This window comes from Gallinula chloropus (assembly GCF_964237585.1).
Source record: "Gallinula chloropus genome assembly, chromosome: 27".
NCBI classification, from domain to species: domain Eukaryota; kingdom Metazoa; phylum Chordata; class Aves; order Gruiformes; family Rallidae; genus Gallinula; species Gallinula chloropus.
The window spans coordinates 3,164,583-3,189,977 of record NC_140112.1 but is presented as its reverse complement, the minus strand read 5'-3'; the positions used below and the strand labels follow the sequence as shown (position 1 = coordinate 3,189,977).

The window sequence follows — 25,395 nt, the reverse complement described above, 5'->3', positions numbered from 1 at the left end:
CAGCAGCACTGGAATGCAAATGGTTACCAGGCACTTTCCTGGAGCAACAAACCAGCTTGGTAGTCAGCTTTGCCTACCCACCTCCACAAAATGTTTCTTGTGCTTTCCATCAGGATCCAGTCTCTTTGAAGGGTGGGTCCTGCAGGGTCTCTGCTCAGCTAGATGGGTTGAATCCCCTGAATCGAGCCGGGAAAGGAAGCGTTTGCCCTCGGAGTAAAAGATGCCGGTAGATGCAGCAGCCGTGCCTGTTAAACAAGGCTGTCCTGACCAGCAGTTGTGTTGACAGCCAGAGCAGGCGTGTTTGGGAAGCTGTTTGGCAAACAGGAGCCCTCAGTCCCCAGCCTGTGCCTTCCCAGGCACCGCAGTGTTCACCCCTGCCCGTAAGCAGTGCCTCTGGCCGGGCCTGCCCGCTGATGCTGCCTGCCAGCTGCTGAGGGGGTGTCCGCACTGGTGGAGCAGTGTTCTGTGAAATGCACTTCTGGGGGGGAGCAAGGGCAGCTCTAGCTGCTTGTTGTGGTCTGTGTGGAGCTGTTCCTTGGAGGTTTCTGTCTGGATTATTTGCTAATCAGAATTCCAGCCGCAGGTCAGCACGAGTGGAGACACCTGCATCTTCTGTAACACACACTGCCAGGGCAATGACTGAGCTCTGCTTGTGTTTTGTCTGCTCCTGGCTCCCTTGGAGATGCAGGCTGTTCTTCTAATATTGTTGAAGTTTAAGTGACTCATCTGACAGAGTGAAGCAGTGCCTGAACTCCCAGATTCCTGGTCCTGCTCTCTGCAGCCTCTCCACTGCTGGGAAGGCATGCCTCCCTCCTGACTCACCGCTCCATTTAGGTATGTTGCAAATGACCCCAGAGATCTGATGTGTTTCAGTGCTGATGTCTGGTGGCATCCAGCTTTTCCTCCTTTATTCTTATCAAACATTCTTATCAATCATGTTTGTTTTTTTTTTTTCAAGTAAATGAAGCAGAGAGAACTCCTGGTGAACCTCTGTGCAAAAGAGTGTGAAGGTTAATCCTTTACAGAGGCCATTCTGATCATGTGAAAACTGCAGAGGCTTCAGAATCTGCCCCCCATTCCTGAAAGCTTCATTAAAGCTGCAAGAGAAATGCTGGTTTCTGTTACTAGAGCTTAAAAGGGAATTCCTGCCACTTTGGAAAGAAATCTGAACTATACAGAGCCTCAGGACCCTCCAGACTTAACCAGCAGTCAGCTGCTTGGAGATCCTTGCCTCAGCATGGCAGGTGTGTGAGGCATTCAAGTGTCTGCTGCCTCTCAGGTGTGTTAATGCTGCTCTTCTGTGTTACTCCAGAGTGCTGGGGAAAACAAACCGTGGCCTCGTGTCATGTACGTGGGGCTCTGAACAGGCCATGTCCAGCTCGGCAGCGCAGGGCTCTGGCAGCACTGCTGCCACAGGTGTGTTTTGCTCACAACAGTGACAGGCTGTAGCCAAGTTATCAGTTTCTCTGTGGGGTATCTAAGGGCCACAGGCTGGGAGAGGTACAGTTATCCTGAAAAAAACACTGCTCCCTGCAAAGCCCCCCCAAATCTATCCACACAGGGCTCGCTCCAGCTGCTTATCTCTGCTCTGCAGTTGGGAACTGAACCCCAGGGGGATGAAGCAAGTCTCCCAAGGCCCTGCAGAGCCTGCGAGGAGCTGGGAGCAGACCTGAGTTCCCTTTGGCAAGCTTTCAGCACTGTTCTAACCAACTGCAGTGAAGTGCTGGCGTGTCAAGGGCAGGCTTATGGCTCTGGGAGCAGGACTGCCTGCTGAGCTCCAGCCTGCAGAGTCCCCTCGCTACACTGCAGAACAGATGAGTTGGCTGTAGCTTCTCTAAACAGAGGAGGAAGCCATAAGGGTACCCTGCCCCTGCTACAGGGAGGAGGGAATGTGTTCCAAGTTCAGGTTGCTGCCTAGAGACTGAGGTAAAACTTAACCAGCTCATGTGCTTCCCAGCAAAGCGTATAATCCAGCTTTGTGGGGAACACCCAGGAGGGCTCTGCTCAGCAGCCTTTCTAACTCTGCCTCCCGTGCTACAAGGCTAAAGCTTCTCTGGGGCAGAGGTGCTGTCCACTTCTGCAGTGCAGATTATTCTCTAGATAAAAAGAGTAATGAGGAAATCTGCTTCACCCAAAAAACAATTTCAGAGGCTTTACATAGCTTCCTGTATGGTGTGTTGTAGTTGTGGGCTTGTTCCAGACTAACCTCGTGCCAAAAAGCCTCTGGCTTTGTGTTCTTTCCCGGAGCCCTCAGAATAAAGCAGAACAGAGAGGAAAAGGTAGAATCACCCTGCCAGTCGTGTGAGGTGCCTCCATGTGAGCTGCTGTCTGGCTGCAGGTTTTCGCTGTGTGTTTGTGATGCCTTCTGGGCTCTCTCACTCCTCAGGGCTTGCGCTGACCTCACTGTCCCTCAGCCCTGGCCAGGTACTGGCCGCAGCACAGGGGGCCTGGGTGTGCAGTGACCTGCTTGGGACAGACCCTGGCGTGAGGCTGGTGGCCCCGGCGCAGCGAGTCGGGGCTGTGAGCGCGGGTGGGAGCGCTTTGCCGCTGGGTGTGCGCCTGCCTCGGGCCGGACCCGCGGCGCGGGGCTGATCCTGTGTGTGCAGAGGGGTTCGGGGGGGTGTTGGTGTGTGCAGGGGGTACGAGTCGGCTCGTCCTGCAGCGAGCGTGGGATGGCCCCTGGCCAGCGCTCTCCGCGCAGCGCCGGAGCTCGCACTGCTGCCCGGTTCCGTGGCCAGAGGCAGCCCGGGGCCGGGGGCGGCTCCTGCCCAGCGGCCCCTCGGGGGAGGGGGGGGGCTCGTTTCGGCCGGGCCCGCCCGGTGCAGCCTCCGCCTGTCCCCTCCGGCGCAGCCCTGGGCCCGGGGCCGCGCCGCTGGCCCGGGGCCGCTCCCGCTCTCCCCGCAGATCCCGGGGAGCGGCAGCGCGCTCGGTCCGTCGCCGTGGCGGAGGCCGGGCGGGCTGGCCTGGCGCCCCCCAAGGCAGGCGGCGGGTTCCGGGGGTGCCGCCTCTCCCATGCTCGCCTGGCGGGAGCCGTGAAGCGGACGGGACAGGCCGGCGGGGCTCCCGGGGAGGGAACCGGCCCGGCCCGGCCCAGCCCGCGGATCCGGGCCCGGCCCGCAGCCACTTCCGCCGCGCGACCCCGCCCCGTTCCGCCGCGGCGCGTCACGGCGGCGGCGCGGTCACGTGGGCGGGCTCGGCGCTCGGCCCGCCTGGCCGGCTCGGGGCTCGGCTGGCTCAGTCTGGCGCGGGCGGCCGAGGGGCCCGGAGCGGCGCGGCGGGAGCGCGGCGGGGTCGCTCGGGCCCGGGCGGCGGCGGCGGTGGCAGCGGCGCGGGGCGGGGGGAGCCCGGCCGGGCCGTGAGGGCGCGGCGGAGCCTGGCGGCGGCGGCGGAGCGGCCTGGGGGCTCCCCCCGGCGTGCGCGGGCCGAGCGGGCCGGGCCGGCGGCCGCGGCGGGGCTATGATGCGCTCGCTGCGGGGCTCCGCACCCCCGTGTGTCCCCCAGGCAGGTCCGGCCCGCGGCTGAGAACCCCCCACCGGCGGTAAGTGCGGGCGGGGCGCGGGGAGGGCCGGCGCGGCCCGGCGGGCTCGGGAAGCCTCCGCGCTCGGCGGCCTGCTCTTCCCCCCCCCCCCTCCCTCCGAGCGGGACGCGGCGGGGCGGCGCTGCGGGCGGGGAGGGGGGGGTAGGGGGGGGTAGGCCGGGCCGCGGGGCAGGGAGGGCCCGTGCCGGCTGCCCGCCCGCGGCAGGGCCTGGCCCTCGCCCCGGCGCCGGGCCGTCGTCCTCGGGTCGCGGCGCTTGAGACTGCGCGTCGGGCGCTGCCCCCTCCGGGCCGGGCGGCTTCCGCTTAGATGGGCTCGAGCGGCCTGGCTCTCCCGCTGCCTCTGGTCGTGCAGTGAGGGGGGCACAGCCCGGGGGTGGGAAGTGATCCTAATTTTCTCAGCATCTTCCCCCTTCCGTGCTGGCTTAGGTTCCTCAGTGCTGCTTTCCCATCTTGTGCTGGGCTTTCTTCAGCTTTAAGCTGGGTGAGGGGCTGTGGGCAGCGAGGTGAAATGCAGCCTCCCTCTGCGGGCGCCCTTGGGATCAGCAGCCTGAAAGGTTCCCTTCCTAGGTAGCAGGCGCCATGTGGTGCTTGGAACAAGACCTGTTCTGTTTCTTGTACCGCCTGCTGCCACTAAGCAGGCATAATGAGCGCTCCTCTGCCTTTCCAGGTATGGCCTCACAGCTGCAGGTGTTCTCCCCTCCGTCAGTATCCTCGAGTGCCTTCTGCAGTGCCAAGAAACTAAAAGTGGAGCCCTCTGTCTGGGATGTTTCAGGACAGAGCAGTAGTGACAAGTATTATACCCACAGCAAAAACCTCCCAGCAGCTCAAGGGCAAGCAAGCTCCTCTCACCAGGTAGCCAATTTCAGCATCCCTGCGTACGATCAGAACCTCCTTCTCCCTGCTCCTTCAGTCGAGCACATCGTGGTTACGGCAGCCGACAGCACCGGCAGCAGTGCGACAGCGACCTTCCAGAACAGCCAGGCCCTAACCCATCGCAGCAACGTTTCTTTACTGGAACCCTACCAAAAATGTGGATTAAAAAGGAAAAGTGAAGAGGTCGACAGCAACGGTAGCGTGCAGATAATTGAGGAACATCCACCTCTCATGCTGCAAAACAGACCTGCGGTGGGTGCTGCGGCCACAACCACCACGGTAACCACGAAAAGCAGCAGCTCCAGTGGTGAAGGGGATTATCAGCTGGTCCAGCATGAGATCCTGTGCTCTATGACAAACAGCTACGAGGTCTTGGAATTCCTGGGCCGAGGGACGTTTGGGCAGGTGGCGAAATGCTGGAAGCGAAGCACGAAGGAGATTGTGGCCATCAAAATCCTGAAGAACCACCCTTCCTACGCTAGGCAGGGCCAGATAGAGGTGAGCATCCTCTCCCGCCTGAGCAGTGAGAATGCTGATGAATATAACTTTGTCCGCTCCTACGAGTGTTTCCAACACAAGAATCACACCTGCCTTGTATTTGAGATGCTCGAACAGAACTTGTACGATTTCTTAAAGCAAAATAAGTTCAGCCCGTTGCCCCTGAAATACATCCGGCCGATCCTGCAGCAAGTGGCTACTGCCTTGATGAAGCTGAAGAGCTTGGGACTGATCCATGCTGATCTGAAGCCAGAAAATATCATGTTGGTGGATCCCGTGCGCCAGCCCTACAGAGTGAAGGTGATAGACTTTGGCTCAGCCAGCCACGTGTCCAAAGCAGTGTGCTCCACTTACTTGCAGTCACGCTATTACAGGTAAGTGCTGGCGGGGTGTGAGCATGGAGTGCTAGTGGTTTGCTTCTGTAGGTCCTTCACTCTTCTGCCATTAGGTCTGGTCCCTGTTGAGTGGGAGGAGGAAACGACCAGCCCCTTCACTGTGCAGGTTTCCCGGAGATTGCTTCAGAAATCTCTATGTAAATAAGCAGAACTTCTGCTTTGCAACTGTGACACAACGTGCAGCCCAGTACCTCCTGTTTACCCCAGATCAGTGGTGTAAGTTGGTGTTAGTTTGTGACGAGGTGTGAAGTAGCAGCCTGGGCAAGCAGTGTGCTACTAGCACCTACTGCATGTTGGATTACGTGTCACGATCTGGAACCAGCCTCTGACCCATTGCCCTTCAGAAGGGAGAGAGGTCAAAGGGGGGTGCCAGTTTCTTCTTATCCTGTTTCTTCTGGTTCCACCTTTGCCTGAACCCACTTTACAAGCGTCTGGCTCACCCCTTGGCAAGTCCTGTGTTCGGGAGACCTGTAGCTCTCTGAAATGGTGATGAGCTGGGTCTCTGCTTCCCTTAGCAAAATGTAGAAATGGCTTCGACCTTTCTCCTGTCTAAGAATTGAAAATAAACTGGACAGAAATATTAGAACTCAGAAACTCTGCAGCTAAAGCAAACTGCTTTTTCTCTCGATCATTCCTCCAGCCTGGTTCTGTTTGTAGTGTGTATTTCAGTGTAAGCAGCAGTCAGCTTCAATAGATGGATGCAGAAAGAACGCCTGGCATCAAGGGACGTGAAGAAGTTTGTGCTGTGTTGTCAGGGTTGCTCTCAGTGGAATGTGAGCTCACTTGATGCAAAACTGCACTAGTATCTAGTCCTTCCAGCTGGGACGAGACAGAGGACTCGAGACACTCCACCCCACCCTGTGTCTCTGCCCTGTTTGATGTCTTTCCCATCCTCCTCGCTTCAGCTTAAAGCCCTCCCTCTGTTCATTTCTCATGCTCCCTGTGTCATTGCCCCCTTTGTTTTGCTTGGTTTTGGCTAGGTTTGGTTTGGTTTGGTTTTTTTCTCACTCCCTCTGACACAGAGTAACAGCTCTCCCTGCCATTTCTTTCGTGTGATACAGACCTTTCTCAATCCATTCCCCATGATCTTCGCTCGGCTTATTGGCACCAATCTTTCCAGTTCTAAACTTGTGGGTGCTGTTTTCTGTAACGTGGTTGTCCTCTGTGTGCCACAGCTCTCTCAAGTTTGTTGTTGTTATCGAGTTTGTTGTTGTTGGGTTGAAAGAGGCGACTGTTGATGGAGAATCTGCTCTATCTGACTGGCAGCACGTGTGAGCAGAGCAGCTTGGAGGGGGTTCGCAGTGCTTTCCAGTTTCTGATATCTCAGAAGCCAGATTTGGCTGAGGCAGAGGCAGCAGGGGATGATAAGTATCTAAGGGGTGCTGGGAAGGAAGCTGCCCGTTCCTCTCTGTGCACGGGGCTGTGCTCCAGGCCACTTCTGTTCCCTGGCAAGGGGCAACCCACGCTGCTGGGAAGGCAAAGGACCTGAGATTAGATGGTGTTTAAGACTGTCTGCTTGACTGAAGTTAAGAACGCTGTGGTGTGGAAAGCTGGTATTTAGGAATATGTAATTAGTTTAATGGTGATGATTACTAAAATCCATAGTCTAGGAGCTGACAGAGATGGTGTAGAAACCATCTTATTGTGGGAGACCTGGATTGTTTTACCCATATTCACACAGAGGTAGTGTTCAGTGAGTTCTGAGCTGGAGACTTTTTCCGTGCTCTGTTTAATAAAACATTGGTTCATTTGGTTTTCTGTCAGCTACTAAAAAATAAACTTCTCATTCTGTGTTCACTCTTTTGTTTTTCATACCTGTTACTGGTGCTTAAGTAACCTCTGTCTCCTCCAGAGACATCTAAGCCAGCCAGACCTTGGCACTGTGTGATGAATTTTCCAATAGATGTAGCCTGGAGTGAAAGCCCTTCCTTTATGAATTGGGGCTGCTGGAGGTCATCTTGTCCAGCAGCCCTGCTCCGGGTTCTGGTTGTACTTCTGGCAGTTGGACAGCTTGCATCGGTCTCCATGACGCTGCTGGAGCCTTGTGTGCAGTTGGGATGCAGCTTGGGGTTTGTCAGGGCTGAGGCAGGATCTGTCCCTCCACAGGCGTTGCTGCTGCCTCAGCAGCTTCACCCAGCCAAGGGCAGTTTTACTGCCGTGGGACAGTTGATTTCAGGTGAATAGAGGCTCCTGTGAAGAGCTCTGGCTCTCAAGCCAGGCATGGACCAGGAGTCAGCAAAGTCTGACAGCGATGCTTCTATACAATGATTGGTTTCTGTGGCAGTCCTGAGATGTGTTAGTAACTCCTGACCTGAAAACCAGACTGTATGCTTGGTACATCAGGTGGGGAAAGGTACAGATGCTTTAGTTCTCCCTGGGAAGGACAGATGATAGAAGGAAGCAGACAGCTTGCAGAAGTTAAAAGTCCCTGGGAAGACTCATGTCCCCACTGTTCAGAAAGAGAGGTTCATTCATATCCTGTGTTTTTGTAAGTACAGCTTACTTGCATCCCTGCCTACTGACGCTTCCTGTGGGCTGGCAGACTGGAGACACTAAGCTGAAGGAAGGACTGGACAATTTGGGCCATGAGAAGGTGACACTGAGTGCCAAGGGCACCTGCAGTGCAGCAGGATCCGTGTCTTACCTCAGCTGTGGGCTACATGACCTACTTCTGTCCCAGTCGTGCTGGCCTGGGAAGCAGCAGTGCCTGCTGCCAAATGTAACCCTCTGCCTGCTAATCCAGCCCTGAGTGGTGATGGTGTCATCCACCGTGTCGCTCGCTGCAGCTGTACAAGCCCCGTGTTACCATCGTTCCTCAGGGGCTGGAGACCTGTGTGTAAACACAGTGTGTTTTGGAAGGCTCAAGTGAGTCTGGGGTGCTGCTGCTGTGAGTCCTCTCCCTCCTGAGAGTGCTGGACCGGACTTGCCAACTTGGGAAGTCAGAGTTTGGCAAGTGTGTGTGCAAAGAAGGAATGTTGTTGATTTCTGTTTCGAAGAGCTTAAGATGGTAAAATGTCTTTAATCTCTGCCAGACCAGCTGTGGAAGTGACCTCTCTCTGTCGTCCTGTTTCAGCTGACCCCTTGAAAGGCCACCGATTCCAGTGGTGTAAAAGGAGATGTGAGAGATTCTGATTTACCAGCTTTGTCCTGCAAACCCAGTTAAATCAGGTGGCTTGTGAGAAGTTCCCTTATTTAGTTTCAGGGATTAAAATGCTCATGAGTTTGACTTGCTGTCACTTTGGTGTTGAGGTTTGAGAATACCTAAGTCTATTCCAGTGTGTAGTTGAAGACTAACAAGCTATTACACCCATCCTTTGTTGCCAATGATGTCTCTCTCTCCCCCCACTGGAACTGGTGAGATGTTGTTAGTACACTTGTGAAGGGTTAGCATGCTTCACTTGTTCCACAAGCCACTTAGAATTTTAGTTTGCTTGCCAGTCCAAACCAGGGAACTTACATGTGCAGCATTCCTTATGTGACAAGTTTGGGTCCTATCTGAATTGGAAATTCCTCCTAAGTAGCTAATCAAGAGGATTGATAGTTTGTCAATAATGACTAGTAGACTGATGGTATGCAGGTCTTGAAGATCCTGTGTGAACCACTGGCTGCACTGTGCTTGCTCTGCTTGTGAAGACCAAGGTGCTACAGAAATGGATTCTTCTTTCACCTCTCTGGCTGTAGGAAGATGGATCTGTTGTAGTTCTTTAAAGTTCAAACGTTTAGCAGGGTATTCAGCATTCAAATATCAGATACTTATCATAATTGCCTAATAATTTTATACTTTAACATATGCTAAACCATCCCAAAGTTGACTGCTGCCAGGGATAGACAAACAAGGAGGTAGAAACAGATCAATGTCAAGTGGAGCGAGAGTGTCAGAACGTCTTAGCTTAAATAATCTGTTACTCTGATGGCTAAAGGTATGTCACAGCTCCAGTTCTGGGGGTTCAGACGTAATAGAAGAAACCTCCTTGCATAAAGCTGAACGATAGAGAGTAGGCATGACCTCACTGCAGCAAGCCAGCTATCAGCTAGCTATCTTGTTTGATAGATCTTGCGCTTTCTCAAGGGCACGGGGCCTGGGCAGCTGGGATGGGTGCATTTGTTGTGGAGACTGGCTAATGGCAGTTGGTGTAGTCACCTAAAACAAAAGCTGTGTCTGTGTCACCGCGACACAAGGGATGATTAACCGGAGAGTCACTTCTTGCCATGTGCCAGCGTTTGGGAGGTACGTTCAGGACCAGCGTTTGAAGAAGGTGTCAGATCTGCTGCCACCTGTCCATTATGCAAACCCCTGTCTTTCAGAATTCTGTAGAAAGATCAGAACTGGTTTCAGAGCCTTTTTTAACAACAGAAATATCCACACTGTGACACGTGAAATGTCAGGCGAGCCCTGGGGCGTGCTACCCGAGCCACAGCCAGAAAACAGCCAGCCTGGAGTTCAGGCCTTTTCTGCCTTCCTTTGTGCTTGTGCTAGTTGGGCATGAAGAAGATGAAGGGGGGTTGTGTTCCCTGTACTTTCCGGAGTGAATTCCCACAGCCTCTCGCATGGTTGTTGCAGCACTGGGCTGTGATGCTGTATGCAAATGACCAGAGTGTGGCCTGACAGGAGGGCACCGGCTTGTTTCAGAACCGCCTGTAGGTGAGCGGTTGTACTAAACCATCCTCTCCTGTTATGAGTCAGTTCCAGGCAGAAATGCCCCTGAAATTCCAACCTGTTGCTTGGAGTTTGAGCTCTTTTCATCACCTTCTTGTAAAAGGCTGGGCCAGGCAGGTTGTTTTTGCATTAGGTGTGGTTCAGTGCACAGAAACCTGTCGTACAACCTTGCAGAGCAGTCGCAGGCTCCAGCTGTGTTCTTTCCATCCATTTTAAACTCAAAACTCTCCAAACCAACCCTGTATAAAACCTGCTGATGGAAACTGAGCAGCTCTCTGAAGAGCTCCTTTTCCTGGCAGGGCAGGTGCTGTTCTTGTCCCCATGAAAACAGGCACCTTCCTGCAGCTGGTTGCCTGGGACCTCCCGACCTGCTTCCCAGAACAGTCTGGGCACCGTTTGCTGGGACTTTTCTTCCCTGTTGGGATCTGTTAGGCCCCTCAAAACATCTTCTGCTTTCAAGTGAATCACTTGGTTTCACACAGATTTAGTTGTGCTTGGAGCTGAGACATTATCCAGGGGGATTTGCAGGAAGTATCCACGTGCTTTCAGACTTGAAGGTTTGACTTTTCTTTTTTTTCTCTCTCTTTTTTTTCCCACCCTTCACAGAGCTCCTGAAATCATCCTGGGCTTGCCCTTCTGCGAAGCCATTGACATGTGGTCTCTGGGCTGTGTGATAGCTGAGCTGTTTCTAGGCTGGCCTCTGTACCCAGGAGCATCTGAGTACGACCAGGTGAGAGTGCGTGGCGGATGTGGGATGCTCCAGCGACACCACAACCATCTGTGTCCAGACCCTCTGACCCCACTGTATCCTACACCACGTTTCACCCAGCACAAATCGCTGTCAACTGTCATCTTAAGATCGTTTTCTCCCTGTGATATTCCTGTTGCCTGTCTCTGTTGTTGCACAGGAGAGCACTCAGTGTGTTTCCTGTGTTCTAGCTGGAGTTGAATGTAGTTACTCAATACGTAGAGTCAACTTGCAGTTAACCCCTGGCTTCCAAACACGGAAGCTGTTGAAATACCTTCCTGTCAAAACAGAAGTGAGGTGTGTGTCCGGACTTGAAACGCCCTCTAATTTCACCATGAGGGCAGTTTTTCCATGTGCAGACAGAGCAAGCCTATCATTCCTGCCCAGTTAATACCTACAGCAACCCTCATCTTTAATGCAAAGTGTGAGCCCCAAGCTGTCTCTGAAATGCAAGGGCAGGAGACTGAAAAGGCATCCTGAACTAATTAGTTCTTCCCGTGGATGCTCTGCGTTGTTACCTGGGCTCCTCAGTTCATGAAAAAGGACAAAAAGTCTCTGTGAGGGGTTTTTCAAGGGTAACTCCTGCACTGTGGGCTTTACAGTGGTATCTTGTTACAGTGCTTGGTGTAGTTTTCCTTGTGTGATAAAATACTTAAAAACTGACTGGTGTTGTCTTCCCAGCTCTGTAAGTTTCCAAAGGAAAAACACAGCGGTACCTTAATACCAGAATGGGTTAGAAAATAACTGGTGGTTTCCTTGCACACTGAGTTCTGTGAAATTCTGAGAACCTTATCTAGTCATGTAGGTGGGTGGGGAGGAGGTGCTTTTTCCATTGCTTAACAGGGAGGATTTTGCAGTCCTTTGTGAGGCAGCGTGAGGTGTGATGTCATGTGGTTGGTTTTGATATCTGAACTGCCCTTGAGAAGCAGGGCTGGCTTGCTTTCATGTTTGCTGAGATCCTGCGGCAGCAAGTGAAAGCTCAGGCAGAATGTGTGTGAGGACCTCTCCAGGAATGAGTCCATGGACTGGGGTGGGATTCACAATTATTTCTGAAACACCTTTAGGCTGTAAAGCAAGAGTGAAGGCTCATAAAAATAGCAGGAGCCTCTGCTGAACCATTGTGTAGACACAAAAGATGCTCACCCACAGACAAGTCAGATCCTCCCTGGCATGAGTGAAAAGTGGGTCGGTAAGTTCCTGGAGATCACAGGCTCTGACAGTGAAGTGCCCTGTGATTCCAGCTTGTTTGGCTCAGGGGATAAGAAATGAGACATGCTAAAGCACCTGTAATCGGTAATTCCAGCAAGCCCAGTTACCTTAGCACTGGGTTTATATGTCAGACTTAAACCCCAACACCAGTAAGGGGTGTTTTTACACTTTTAAATAGACTCCTTTGAGGGGAGAGTCGTGGCAGGGTGATGTCACATTCCTCACTGTACACCCTGACAGCAAATAACATTAGCACTTGGGCAACCCCCAGAACATTTAAAAAGCTTATTATTGTGTTTTTCCAGAACTTGCTGTTTACTTTGGAGCATACCCTTTCACTTGTTGGTCCTTTACCCATGTTGTGCTGATACCATCACAAGTGTTCATGGGCATTTTCCAAAATCCTGAGCCATTTTTTTGTTACATTTACAGTTAATTAAATGTTTTTGAGGATGTAAGAATCTGACTGTACTGGAGATTTGGTCTTGCTTCCTTGGTCAGTGAGAGCTTTGCCATGACATTATTCTCAACCCATGTACCTAGAGTGTCTGTAGCCAGTCACAGCGATGCTGCACAGATACTTATGATTAGTTATATGTACAGAAATAATAATTTCTGTGGTATTTTTCTCTCAATGTATACTTCTTACATGGCTGATATTAAAGACTATTGCTGTTACTTTATCCATGTCTCAAAAGCTTACACTCTGCTCACATACACTCAGGCAAGAGAGATTTCCATAAGATAAGGAAGATGTATTTAAAGCCTAGTATTTCTGCAGGTAATGTGACTGGGGAAAGGTAAATGTCCTTATGAATGCTTGAGATTGGTCCCTTTACACTTCCAGTTCCCATTATCTGGGTGTTCTTTATTGACAGGTTATTTCCTGTTCGCTGTGAACAGACCTGGCTGGTCACTGCTCTGTTACTTATGAGTTCTTTCTGTTGGGAGTCCTGACTCTTGTCATTCTCTGTCTTAGATCCGTTACATCTCTCAAACTCAAGGCCTTCCAGCGGAGTATCTGCTCAGTGCCGGAACGAAAACAAGCAGGTTTTTTAACAGAGATCCAAATCTGGGATACCCACTGTGGAGGCTAAAGGTTTGTCTGTCTCTCTGATTCCCAGGGTGTCCTGTTCATTCAGGACTTGGTACCAATTCACACCTAGCTTTAGTGTGCTGTAAACCCACTCAGTGTGAGGATGGGCTTTGAAATGCTGTTCAGATGGAGCTGATCTATGTGGTTTCATTTCAGACCTCCTGGTGCTCATCTAGCCCCAGCAGCTGTGCATGATAGTACCAGCAAAGAGTGGGTGTTAAAGTAATTGAGATAATGGTTACTTATTATGGCCTGCTCAGTCTGGGTGAAGTATGTCATCTTGTTGTCATCTCCTGACAACACAAAGAGTAAAATGGGGAGTATTTTGTGCTGGTCTTTGTTAGGTTAACAGAAAGCTATTTGTGTATTGGCAGAGGACAGGAACGAGTCAGATGTACACTTGATTTGCCTTTGAAGCTGAGCAGCAAAAGGAAGGGTATTTTACCTCCTTCTTTGCAAAAGTGGGATTTAAAATATTGATAGCCTCTTCTCTTCCTAAATTAGAAATCTGCAGTTCTTCTGGCTAATGCACTACCTGACAGAGCCTGGAGATTAAGTCATCCTGCTGTTCATTCAGCTTTGCAATGAATGATGTTTCCAGTTGAGGGAGTGAGAAGCCATGGCTGTTCTGGTTTGGCTTGCCAGCATGTGATTTGTCTTAGAGCAGGGAAAGGATCCCTTTGCTCAGCTCTTTTCTTGCTGCTCTTTCTTTATCAGTATGCAGTGTCTCAGTTTATATTAACAGTCCCTTCCTTCTTTTACAGACCCCAGAAGAACATGAGTTGGAGACAGGAATAAAATCAAAAGAAGCTCGGAAATATATATTCAACTGTTTGGATGACATGGCGCAGGTGTGTGGAGACCTGGTGACACACAAATAACTGCCATTGATTCCCTACAGCAGTGGGGTCTCTAAAAATGAGTCCTGTGCTGGAGCAGTCCTGTGCCACACGCTGCTGAGAACACCCATGTGGGTTTGCTGTGGTGCCAGTTTGTGTCAGAAATCACTGTATTGAAGATTAATCTCTTTAATTAATTAGCATGTTAATCAATACGTTGGGTAATGAATATGTTAATTGCTAAGCTGTTAGGAATGTCTCATTTTTTCTTATGCCTTGGTCTGGTAGATGCAACACGTGTGCTTAGCATGTACACTGGAAGTAGCCAGGCAGTAGGAGAGCAAAGCCCCTCCAGAAGCCTTCCTGGGATCAGGCCTCTTACTGGAAATGTTGACAGGAGCTGCAGATCATTCTTTTTTTTTCCATTCTGTTTTCTTAGGTAGAATGGAGGAGATCTGAGTGGGTTTCATATCACGAGGCCTTGTATCTTAAATATGATACAAGGTCTCGATATTCTGTTGCTTGTGTGGCTGTTGTCATCACTCTCTCCATCAGCGTGGAGAATGTAGAATCTTGCCACTCTGATCTGCTGCCCCTTAGAGCCCCCCAAAAAGTGAGGGTGTGCTGCCAGGTAATGGAGAGCAAAGCCTGGGTTGATACCTACTGAACAGAACAACTCCATGTCGAGATGAGAATTCCATGTGCAAGTTTGACTTCCTCTTCTAGAGGGAGCAAGGGAAGGATTGTGTGCTAGCTCTGAGCTACCTAAAATTAAACTGGCTAAGAGACAGAAATGCTTAATAAATATCCCTGTGTGATGTGAAGTCACTGAGTTGTTAGCCAGCAGTTAATTTGTTTGTGTGAACTGCTTTTCCCCTCCTCAAGGTGAATATGTCTACAGACTTAGAAGGGACTGACATGTTGGCAGAGAAGGCTGACCGAAGGGAATACATTGATTTGTTGAAGAAAATGTTGACAATTGATGCAGATAAGAGAATTACTCCACTGAAGACTTTGAACCACCCGTTTGTTACGATGACACATCTACTGGATTTCCCACACAGCAATCAGTAGGCTTCCTTAGCTTTCTTGTTTTGTTCCAGCAGAACTTACTGGAAACACAGAACAGCACGTTCCTGCTTTCTGTCAGTGCTGGTTGCTGCAGCTTCTGGCTGATCTGAAAACAGCAGTGGCATGTACATAAGGAATGGAATGCTCATAAGCTTCCTTCTCGTGTTTTAGGACATTCTTTGCTGGTTAAAAATGAGTAAATAAATTTAAATCCAAACCTAAAGGCATCTGCATAAGGTTGGAAATGTCGTGTCTCTGACGTACTGGTTTTACATATCTGGTGTTTTCCTTCTGTCCTTCTGTTTCAGTGTGAAATCTTGCTTTCAGAATATGGAGATCTGCAAGCGAAGGGTTAATATGTATGATACAGTGAATCAGATTAAGAGCCCCTTCACCACTCACGTCGCTCCCAATACAAGCACAAATCTGACGATGAGCTTTAACAACCAGCTCAACACAGTACACAATCAGGTACAGCATCTTTTAGCTCTTTTATACTAATCAGATAAATGGGAGCAGTCTGGTTTTCTGCCTCCAGGCCAAATCCTGTCCTGCAAAGAACTATATTTAAATTGCTCCCCAGAATTCAGAGCCTTGTCTTGAAATTTAATTTTCCAAAACTCAGGCCAAGGCAGCCTCTGTGCTTTGCCTGTGAGTTCCTACAACGTAAGTAAAGTTGGTGCAATTCATGTTTGTTTCTTCCATGGTGTCTTGTGCCTTTTAACTGACACCTTTTCCCTGTGCTTTCTTTATAGTATAATACTGATGGTTCCTGTTGTTTGTACTGGGACAAGTTATGAATAAGTGAAGCTCTTATTTCTTTTTTCTTTTTCTCTCTTCCCCTCAGGCCAGTGTACTGGCTTCCAATTCTACTGCTGCTGCTACTCTTTCCCTGGCAAACTCGGACGTCTCACTGCTGAACTACCAGTCTGCGCTGTACCCATCCTCTGCAGCACCAGTGGCAGGAGTGGCACAGCAGAGCGTTTCCTTGCAGCCTGGAACCACCCAGATCTGCACACAGACCGACCCGTTCCAGCAAACCTTCATTGTTTGTCCCACTGCTTTTCAAAGTAAGTGGAAAACCCCTTTGTGTGATGCTGTGGTTTCAATTAGGTAGAAATGAGAAGCTTTAATTTGCACTAAATTGAGAAAATCCAGCAGATGACTCCCCATGTGTCACGCTGTGCTCTTGCATCAGATTTAAGTGCAGAATCAGGTCAGACATGTGTGGACAATTTGGTTTTCTTCCAGGTCATGCTTGAACAGGTGACAGTATCTTGCCTGCCCAGGCTTAGGTCTCCATCTGGTTGCTCAACCAGTTTTTCCCCCCAAACTGAGCACAACAGCATTCCACAGAAAGCAGTGAACAGAGCAGCCAGACCCATCTGCAAATAACAAAGTACCCTGGTGCATTTTGTACCTCAGGAGGGAATATCTGGGCTTAGAGTCTCAGTTGGCACCACTGATGCAGCAGTGTAGTTTGCTAGCAACAAACTGCCACAGCTTGTAAGTGAGGTTAACACCACATAGCTTTCTGAATCCTGGAGTTCTCTCTGTGCTTCTGACTGGATTCTGTTAGCATGGAGGGTTATATATGAAATGGGACCAGATAGCAGAAAGTTTGAACTTGGAACTCAGCCTCAGGCAACACAGAATTACATGTCTGTGTTATCTGTCTTGGAAAACAAAACTATGGACTTCAAGAGAGCCAAGCTTTTGAGGACAGGTTGTCCCTCTGGCATACCAGGACTGCAGGAGTATTTACTTCAGCCGGTGTTTTATTGGCATGCTCTTGTCACAGGGAACAGCCTTTCTTTCTTTTCATCTGGCCCTGTCTTCTGCCCTTACCTGGGAGGAATTTGGTTTTGGAAAGAAACTTAAAAAAGAAAAAAAACAGCTTAGTGGTGATGTCTCCTTGTCCTCCACAGCTGGACTCCAGGCGACTACAAAGCATTCTGGGTTCCCAGTAAGGATGGAGAATGCTGTCCCAATTGTACCACAGGCACCTGCAGCACAGCCACTGCAGATCCAGTCTGGAGTTCTCACACAGGTAACAAACAAGCAGAAACCCCAGGGAGCTAATGGCAGTTCCAGGAGAACCTGGCTGCCCCCCTGGTGCTGGGACGAGCGCGGGGGTCCTGTGAGCGCTCTGAAGGGTTAAATGCAGATCACTTTTAAGACAGTGTTTCTTGTTTTCTTCTGGAATATTTAAAACCAAACTATCTCATGTCTTGTGCCTCCCTGTCTTGGGCGTTTTGATTTAGTAACAGGAATGAATACCTAGTTTTGAGGTGGTAGAAGCAGGCTGTATTCCAGGGGTGCACACTGCCTCACAGGCAGCGGTGTGTGGCTCTGCCCACACTTTAAAATGTGGCAGGAACCCTCAGAAGAAATCTCTGTGAGGAGCAAACAGAAGTGGCAATGCAGGTTGCTCATGTTAAAATTTTATCTTTAAATCAGCAAAATTATTTCTGAATCCTTTTCAATTCACTGTTCAGTTGCATTGTTAGTGTGAGCTGATGTGTAGCGGTGACACACCTATTTGTTTGTGCTGGTAAAATTCACAATTAACTCTAAAAAAATCCTATTTTAAGCATTAGTAATGTGTCATGAAATAAACCAATTTTTATTTCCAGAAAGTAATGCTTTAATATAGCAAGCACCCAGTGATGGAAAGGGTTTATTCACTGAAAAATTGCAATTGCCTTTATAATTATGTGTGCTTTTATTTATTTGCATAGTTTTAGTTCCTGCTGACATTAAGACAAACTTTACTAGTTTGAGCCTCCAGGCAGTATATTGCACTTACTGACCTGCTTGTAGAGGAGCAGTTTTAGATCATTAGTCCAAATAATTCTGGTGGTGTTCTGTGTTGGCTGGTTTGTTCAGCGTAGCTGCACAGGTAACGGTATCCAGAGAGCAGAAACACGTGAAGGAGAATTCTGTTTAGCATGTTTTTCTGTGGTTCTGAGACCCACCTGAATCCAAACACTGCTTTTCCCAAGAGTGTGAACTGTACCCTAGAAATCCAGGTTTAATTAGACATTTGATGGACTAATACCTGTCTTTGTAGTTTCATCACAGATAACTTTGCTCTTTCACGATACAAAAGACCTACTGTGCCTTCTGTTAAATCCCTTAGCTTGTCTCTTCCCAAGAGAGTCTGTGAACGTGGAGGTACGATAGGAAACGCTGTGTGCTGCTGGGGGGCGGTGCGAGCTGTGGCTAGCACGGTGTGCGCAGTGTCACCCGCTCCCTGGGACCCGGTGAAGTACGGATAGCTGAACACTATCTCACTTCAACTGTGTCAGCGGGGAGATCCTGCTCCTAAATGCCCTGGTCCTTGTGTTCCCCTCAGGGACATGCAGTTGCTTAGAGGAGCATGCCCAGAGGGTCTGGGTGTTGGTTTCACTGCATCCCTTACAATTCTGGAGCCTGCTCAAGCACCAGGGGGATGCCAGTGGGGCGAAACCTTTCCTGGCCCTATTGCTGAACCCACTTATCCTGCCTCAGTACGTGTGTTTCACTCACTGCCTGATCTACATTTCAGGGAAGCTGTACACCACTAATGGTAGCAACTCTTCATCCTCAAGTAGCCACCATCACGCCGCAGTATGCGGTCCCCTTTACTCTGAACTGCGCAGCCGGCCGGCCAGCGCTAGTAGAACAGACGGCTGCAGTACTGGTAATTGCCTCCCTTGATTGTGTTCACTAACTGAGTTTTTGTTTTAACTTAGACTTGCAGAGGGCATGGAAGCATGTGCCATCTTGTGGCTGTGTTCTTGCTACATCTTAATGTCTTGTTGTTTTCCTCCCCAACATTGCTGAAGCACTGTCTGACTCTGACGTTTAGTGTGGCTCTGTAAAGAATCCAGATCCATTGACTATTACTTTTTACTAGCCTAGTACTATAAAGCTCTTCTAAGCTATACCACAGAAGAGTTACAATTGTTCTTGTTCTTTGCTTACTATCCTATCTTTGCCTTTTGATTGTCGAATACAAAGGAATCAGTCTTTAGCTTGACTCTGCTACAGGAACCTGGATGGCCAGAATTTGAACTACTTGGCAAGTTAGCTGCATACTTTGTTTTCAACACGTGTAAAGCTGCTTTGCATGTAGAAATGTTTCAGGTCATTAAGCACAGGCTAAAATCTCTAATGATGGCAAATCCTGTCATGTATTGCTTTAGCCGTTGATTTCTCTTAACCTCTGTTGACCATTGACAATAATTTTCTGGCCTTTATTCATAGCCAATCGCAGGTAGCTTGCTTCATCCAGATAAAGAGACTGTTCTTCACAGATACTCTGAGTTCATATGTATTTCTTGGTTGAAATTAAAGGTGAGCCTTAGTATCCAAAACGGCTTTTAGGCTATTTGGAACAAATTTTGAAGAGGATGGGGGAATGGAATAAACACACCTTTAAGAAGTGTGTATGCTGTCAAAATTGTCCTCTTCTGTGTCCGTTTGGCACCTGCATCAGAACAGCTTTGCAAGTGCCACAAAGAAGTCATTGTAAAACTCCAGAATCAGATCAGTGAAGCTTATGGAAACATTGCAGTGCACTTAAGTGCTGGTACCTCACATGTCTTTCAAAGCACATTCCATTATGTGAACCATGTTGTTTCTTGTGGCTTTAAAGTGGTAGTTTAAGTGTCGTTTTCTTCCAAGAGGGAGACCTCTGCTGAAGTGGAATTTGCTCAAGCTATGCCTGTACTGAAAAGAAACCCCACTCACTGGGGGGGTTCTGAGCCCAGTTAACTGCTCCCTGGTTCTGAGGGTGGGGCGGCAGGAGAGCGGGGCTCTCCTGTTCGCAGCCCTGAGCTAAACAGACCCAGGGATGCACCTCCTTTCCTCCTCTTGAATTCTGATTGCTGAAAGGCTGCAGTCTAGGCTCTGAAAACAGCAAGGGGTGACTGTAGCAGAGCTTGGGACACGAGTGAGTGCATTTGGGCTTTTGATTCAACAGGCAAATTCTATTCTCCTGTGTGTGTGCAGTGGACTTGACGTTCAACTCCCCTGTACAGCGGTGGAGATCAGAGCCAGCTGTCTCCAGCCTCTGAGCCTGCATTCTGAGTTTCTCTGGAGGACTTACTGTTTGGATTCTGGGAGCCTTTGGCGTGAATCTGCTCACCTTTAGTGCTTCCGACACCTCTCCCCTGCTGCTTCCCTGAGTTTGCATTAGCCATTTGCTGAGCTTTGCGTATTTTCGTCCTTCCTCTGTCAACACAGTTCGTCGCTGGGAAGGCCCGATTTCTGCCTCTCATTGGGAATTCATATCTTGCTGTATTAAACTCTCTGCTTTGTCTTGTGCAGGTGTTGGCTTTGGAAAGACGCATGGTGTGACTTTTAACATATTTCTCTTTTTTTTTGTTTGTTTTTTTCAATGTTGTTATTATTCTGCTTATGTTGGCAGAGGTTTTAGCAGCTCTCTGCTTTGAAGGCTTCTTGTTTGGAACCGGTATTTGTCATAAGTGGATCTGTTACTTGCAGAAATACTTTATTTAAAACAAGGGGTGTTTCTGGTTTTGCAGTTTAAACTGCAAGAGAGACAGACATATACTTGCAAAATCATAGCAATATTGTACTGCCAAATTTATTTCAGTTTCTGTTTGGGTTTTTTTCAAGAAGAAAAAAGCCTGTTGCATTTACCAACGAACTGAAAATCTGTTTACGTGCCTCCTCTGTAACTAAATGTTTCTCTCTGTGTGGCTTTTCTTAAATACTTTAGTGGAAGTGGAGTGAATTTCCACAATAATAATCCTGTCTCAGCTCTCAGTGTTGGCCCTGGGAGGCCAAACACCAGAAGGGACCGAATTGGCTTCACGTTTTGGAACCCTCTGCAGAGCAGCCCTGCACACCCGAGCTGCACCAGGCAGGCCCGTGATGCTGCCTTCTGCAGGGCAGCCTTAGCGCTCTCTTCCCCAGTGACACCTGGGATGCAGAGGGTAGCAGGGTGCCAGGGAAAGCTCGTTTCTCTGGTTTTCCCTGTGCTGAGACCTTTTGGGAAGGTGCAATGATGTGCTGTTATCTCTGCAAGCTAACAATCTACACGAGTGCATTTATTGCTTGGTACAAATCTCTCTCCCCATCTGTAGGAAGTGAAATCTAGCGAGCCTGTGTATCTGTTTGTTGTTTTGCAGCAGGCCTGGCCGGGGGGAACCCAGCAGATCCTGCTTCCTTCCACTTGGCAGCAGCTCCCAGGGGTTGCTTTGCACAACTCCGTTCAGCCAGCAGCTGTGATTCCAGAGACGATCGGAGGCAGCCAGCAGCTCACTGACTGGAGGTAGGGATAGCCCTGGCTCCGGCTCCGTGCCGCGTGGAAGCACGTGCCATCTGCCTGCAGCACACAGAATTGCTCCCTTCCCTGCAGAATCAGGCAGGGGCTCAGTGCAGATTGCAGTTCCTGCAGTGTAGTCATGGTGTTTTGTTTTGTGGGTTTTTTTTCCTCTGCCCCAGGAGTGCACATTCCCACGGAAATCAGTACAGCACTCTCATGCAACAGCCATCGCTGCTGACCAACCACGTGACGTTAGCCACAGCGCAGCCTCTCAACGTTGGAGTTGCTCATGTCGTTCGGCAGCAGCAAAGCAGCAATGTTCCAGCTAAGAAGAACAAGCAGCCAGCACCAAGTGCAGCCAAGTAAGCTTTCCTTTCCCAGCCCTAGAAAGACTTGGGGAGGGGTGTTTGTGGAGGTTGGCTTTATGGTGTGAAGAACTGGACTTCTGACCACAGAGGTGTTGTCTGTGTAACTTCTTAATGTGCTACAGTTGCTTTTAAAAACATGTCTTCGACAAAATCTTTGTACTGTAGTCCCTGATGTAAGTGATGGTAATTTCATTGGGAGTGTGAAGAACACAGCTGAGTGCTTTACAGCTGGTGAATGGGGGGTTTACACACCCAGAGCGTGTTGGTGCCACAGCAGTACAAATGACAGAACTGACATCAGTGGAATAAGGGGTGGTAGGTCTCTGGTGGTGCTCAGATGAGCATCCCTGAGTGCACTGGTCCCTACTGAGGCGTGTTCTGTGGCACTGTCCTGTACAAGTGGCTGCGCTGAGGTTCCCTTTGTGTATTTCAAGATGTTTCTTCTTGTACATGTGCTCCAGCCTGTCCGTTCTCAGTGCTGGGGATGGTTTGTCCCAGCCTGCTGACAAAATAGCTGAACACTGCTTTGGTTTTCCTTCAGGCCCAGCTCAACGCTAGAGGCTGTGCCCTCCCAGGTTTACTCGCTCATTGGGAGCAGCCCGCTGCGCTCCTCCTCCTCCTCCAATGTGCTCGTCCCAGTGCAGGAGCAGCACCAGCCCATTGTCATCCCAGACACTCCAAGCCCACCCGTCAGTGTCATCACCATTCGCAGCGACACTGATGAGGAAGAGGACAGCAAATACAAGCCTGCCAGGTAAGAAGTTCATTTAGGCAGCCAGTACTGATGTGTTCTGAGCTCAGCCCAAGCATCAAGGGTGGTGGAGAAGGCTTCATGCAGAAAGCCCTGGCTAGGCTAGGAAGCACTGCCTAAGACTGCATCATGTCCCCTTGTGTGTGTAGTTAATCAGCACTCCACCTGACAGGGGGAGGGTGTGAGCTTCCAGGGGGCAGAGCTGTGTATCTTGTGCTGAAAGCTGGAATGTTTCTCATTTGTTTGCTGGTTTGTTTTGGGTTTGTTTCCCCCTGCAGTTTGGGTATGAAGCAGAGATCCAATGTCATCAGCTACGTCACTGTCAATGACTCCCCTGACTCCGACTCCTCCCTGAACAGCCCCTACGCCGCAGACCCCCTTTCCTCTCTCAGGAGCACAGGCGGTGCCCTGGAGCTGCCGAGCAGAGGGGCGGCTGACAGCTCCAGCTCCCGGACTATCATTGTGCCGCCACTGAAAACACAGCTCAACGACTGCATCGTAGCTACACAAGCTTCAGGTAGGTGTGCATCACAGGGTACTACGCTCAGTAGTTTTTACTGAGACTCAGGTGCTGTCTTAACCCTGACAGCTTTGTCCTCATGGTTTTGGACTATCTGTATTGGGCCTTCGTAGCTTTAGGTTTGACAGCTGCTGTTGTGAACGTGCAAGCCTGGGTCTGTTCTCAGTTTCTATGATAGATTTACCTTTCATGAATGCTTGGCTGCATTTAGAAAGATCTGTACAGATTCCCAAGGATTTCTTGTACAGCCAGGTTTTAAACTGTAATTGAGGAAGAGGCTTCGTTACAGAAACAGTCGCTGTGTGTTCTGTGGATCCCTAAGCTGGTTATCACAGTGCCTGGCATGGGAAAGGGAAGAATGGACTAAGGTTTGTTTTGAAATCTTCCAGCCACCCTGAGCAGCACCAGTAAGACCAAGCCAGTGGCCTCTGTGAGCGGACAGTCGTCGGGATGCTGTATAACACCCACAGGCTACCGCTCCCATCGCGGGGGTACCAGCGGTGCGCAGCCTCTCAATCTCAGCCAGGTGAGCACTGCGTGGCTTCTGCTGACCTCTGAACGTGACGCTTTGGAATTGCTTTAGAAACACTGTGCTGTCTGGCAGGGTGAATGACTTGGTTGCAAGCGGATCAGTAGCTGCTACCGTGTTAATTCTTTGAAGTGGATTCTGTCCTGGGCAGGGTAGGGTAAGCTGGATGGAGTGTAGGTGAAGCTTCTCAGGGGAAAGAACGTGTAGGTTACTTGCCTATTCTTTCTTCATGCTTCTGGTCACGCCTGTCCTGCAGTGAGTCGTTCTTGCTGCTCGGATGGGAGAGCGGCTCCAAGATCCAGCTGTTGAATTGGAGTAGCATTGAAGGCACCTGGCAGTACGAGGAGATTCTTTTGTTCTTTACCTAGACCTGTAGATCTCACAAAGGCCTGACCAGGGGATTAAGGCCAGACCTTACAAAAATCAGCACCGAACTTCTCTCGAAACTTTCTGAGATGAGTTTCACTTCAATTTGTGTCACTGCTCTTGATGCCACAGTTTCCCTTCAGAAGAGGGGAAGCGTTTCACCTCCAGGCCACTTCTGGCATGAGGACAAGGCAGAATTTGTTGTGCTAAAACAGGGCAGCCCTGCTGCCGCTCTCACATATGTGCATGGGGGGCTCAGGGGCTGGGTCAGGCTCAGGGCTGGCCTGCACTAGTGCAGCTGTGTACTCATGGTTCCCCAGGTTGGCCACTGGATCCCATTGTAGAGGAAAAGTACAACCTTTGTCTTGAAACTGGTGAAACCCTTCTCAAATCGGTGTGGGGGTTTCACAGAGCTGTGAAGGGGGGATCTGCAGAGGTGCCAGTCCTGCCGCCAGAATGGAAGTGGTGTTGGGAAGCTCAGGCTGACCCTTCCTTGCTCACCTCCTGTCCGCTGCACTTTTCCCTGAGGATAGCCACTAACTTTATTTACTTCTTCTCCCTCCAGAACCAGCAAACAACAGTGCTGGCCTCACAGGAGAGAAGTGGAAACGCTGTCCCACGTAGGCAGCAGGCTTATGTGGCACCCCTCACGTCAACTGTTTCTCAGGCTCCCTACACGTTCCAGCACAGCAGCCCAGTGCATCCCCACCTGGCAGCAGCGACGGCCAATGCACACCTCTCCAGCCAGCCACACGTGTACACCTACGCCCCCAGCACCGCTGCGACGCTGGGCTCCACCACCTCCATCGCCCACCTCTTCTCCCCTCAGGGCTCCTCGCGGCACACCACCTACGCTGCCCACCCCAGCACACTGGTGCACCAGGTCCCTGTGAGTGTTGGCCCGAGCCTGCTGACTTCTGCAAATGTTCCACCTGCCCAGTACCAACACCAGTTTGCTCCCCAGTCCTATATTGGTGCTTCCAGAGGATCTGCTATTTACACTGGATACCCGCTGAGCCCTACGAAGATCAACCAGTACTCGTACTTGTAGTTCGGGTAAAGCACTGTCCTGTGATAGGCCTGAGAGATTGGAGAAGGATTTCAGGTGAACCTTTACCTGGTAATGACTGCCTGGTTTTCGTTTCTCCTTCATCTGGTTGTGTGTTGTTCAGAGAAGTCCCCGGTGAGTTCAGCCACTGCCTGAGCAGCATGCTGCGTTACCAGTGCGAGGGTCACTAATTCAGTTTTTAAGATTTTACTTACTTTTTATAGATGCTTTTAAAAAAAAGTTCATGGTCACAGTTTATTTAAAATTATTCCGTTGTGCTAATCAAAAGGGGAGAGAAGATCAGTGTCTCGGAAGACAGATCCTGATGACTTTTTCTAACTTGGCATAACTTAAACAAGAAGACTAGCAGATGGTATTTTAGCAGCTTGCACAAACCCATGTTGCCACTAAAAACGTAGTGCACGTTTATCTCATTATGTTCTTGGGGCAGTTTTAAAATCAAGTTTAATATTTTAATATTTGTTTCTCTAATTCAGTTTGTCTCTAACAAATTGCTGGTTCTGCAAAAGCCATTACATCTCTGTACATGCTACTGTCAAAGGTTTCTGTTGACTTCTCTGCTTTGTTTAAGGACTGGTAGAGGCACTG

The 25,395-nt window shown here is 49.9% G+C and overlaps 1 protein-coding gene across 3 annotated transcripts; it reads left to right on the top strand.

The window, feature by feature from the left end:
- Positions 1-4,207: 4,207 nt before the first annotated feature.
- On the top strand, positions 4,208-24,789 carry HIPK1 (homeodomain interacting protein kinase 1; the record flags this gene model as incomplete). Of its 3 annotated transcripts, none has more annotated exons than XM_084276030.1 (15): positions 4,208-5,283; positions 10,568-10,691; positions 12,898-13,017; positions 13,779-13,865; positions 14,739-14,923; positions 15,233-15,293; positions 15,772-15,994; positions 16,853-16,974; positions 18,475-18,609; positions 21,068-21,210; positions 21,384-21,566; positions 22,120-22,326; positions 22,602-22,844; positions 23,243-23,369; positions 24,304-24,789. In XM_084276030.1, 15 exons carry the CDS (start codon positions 4,208-4,210, stop codon positions 24,787-24,789), a joined length of 3,522 nt encoding a protein of 1,173 aa, XP_084132156.1. The 3 variants fall into 3 exon arrangements, with proteins under 3 accessions (XP_084132156.1, XP_084132154.1, XP_084132155.1); XM_084276028.1 differs by having other exon boundaries at positions 15,233-15,395; positions 21,071-21,210; XM_084276029.1 differs by having other exon boundaries at positions 15,233-15,395.
- Positions 24,790-25,395: the final 606 nt, after the last annotated feature.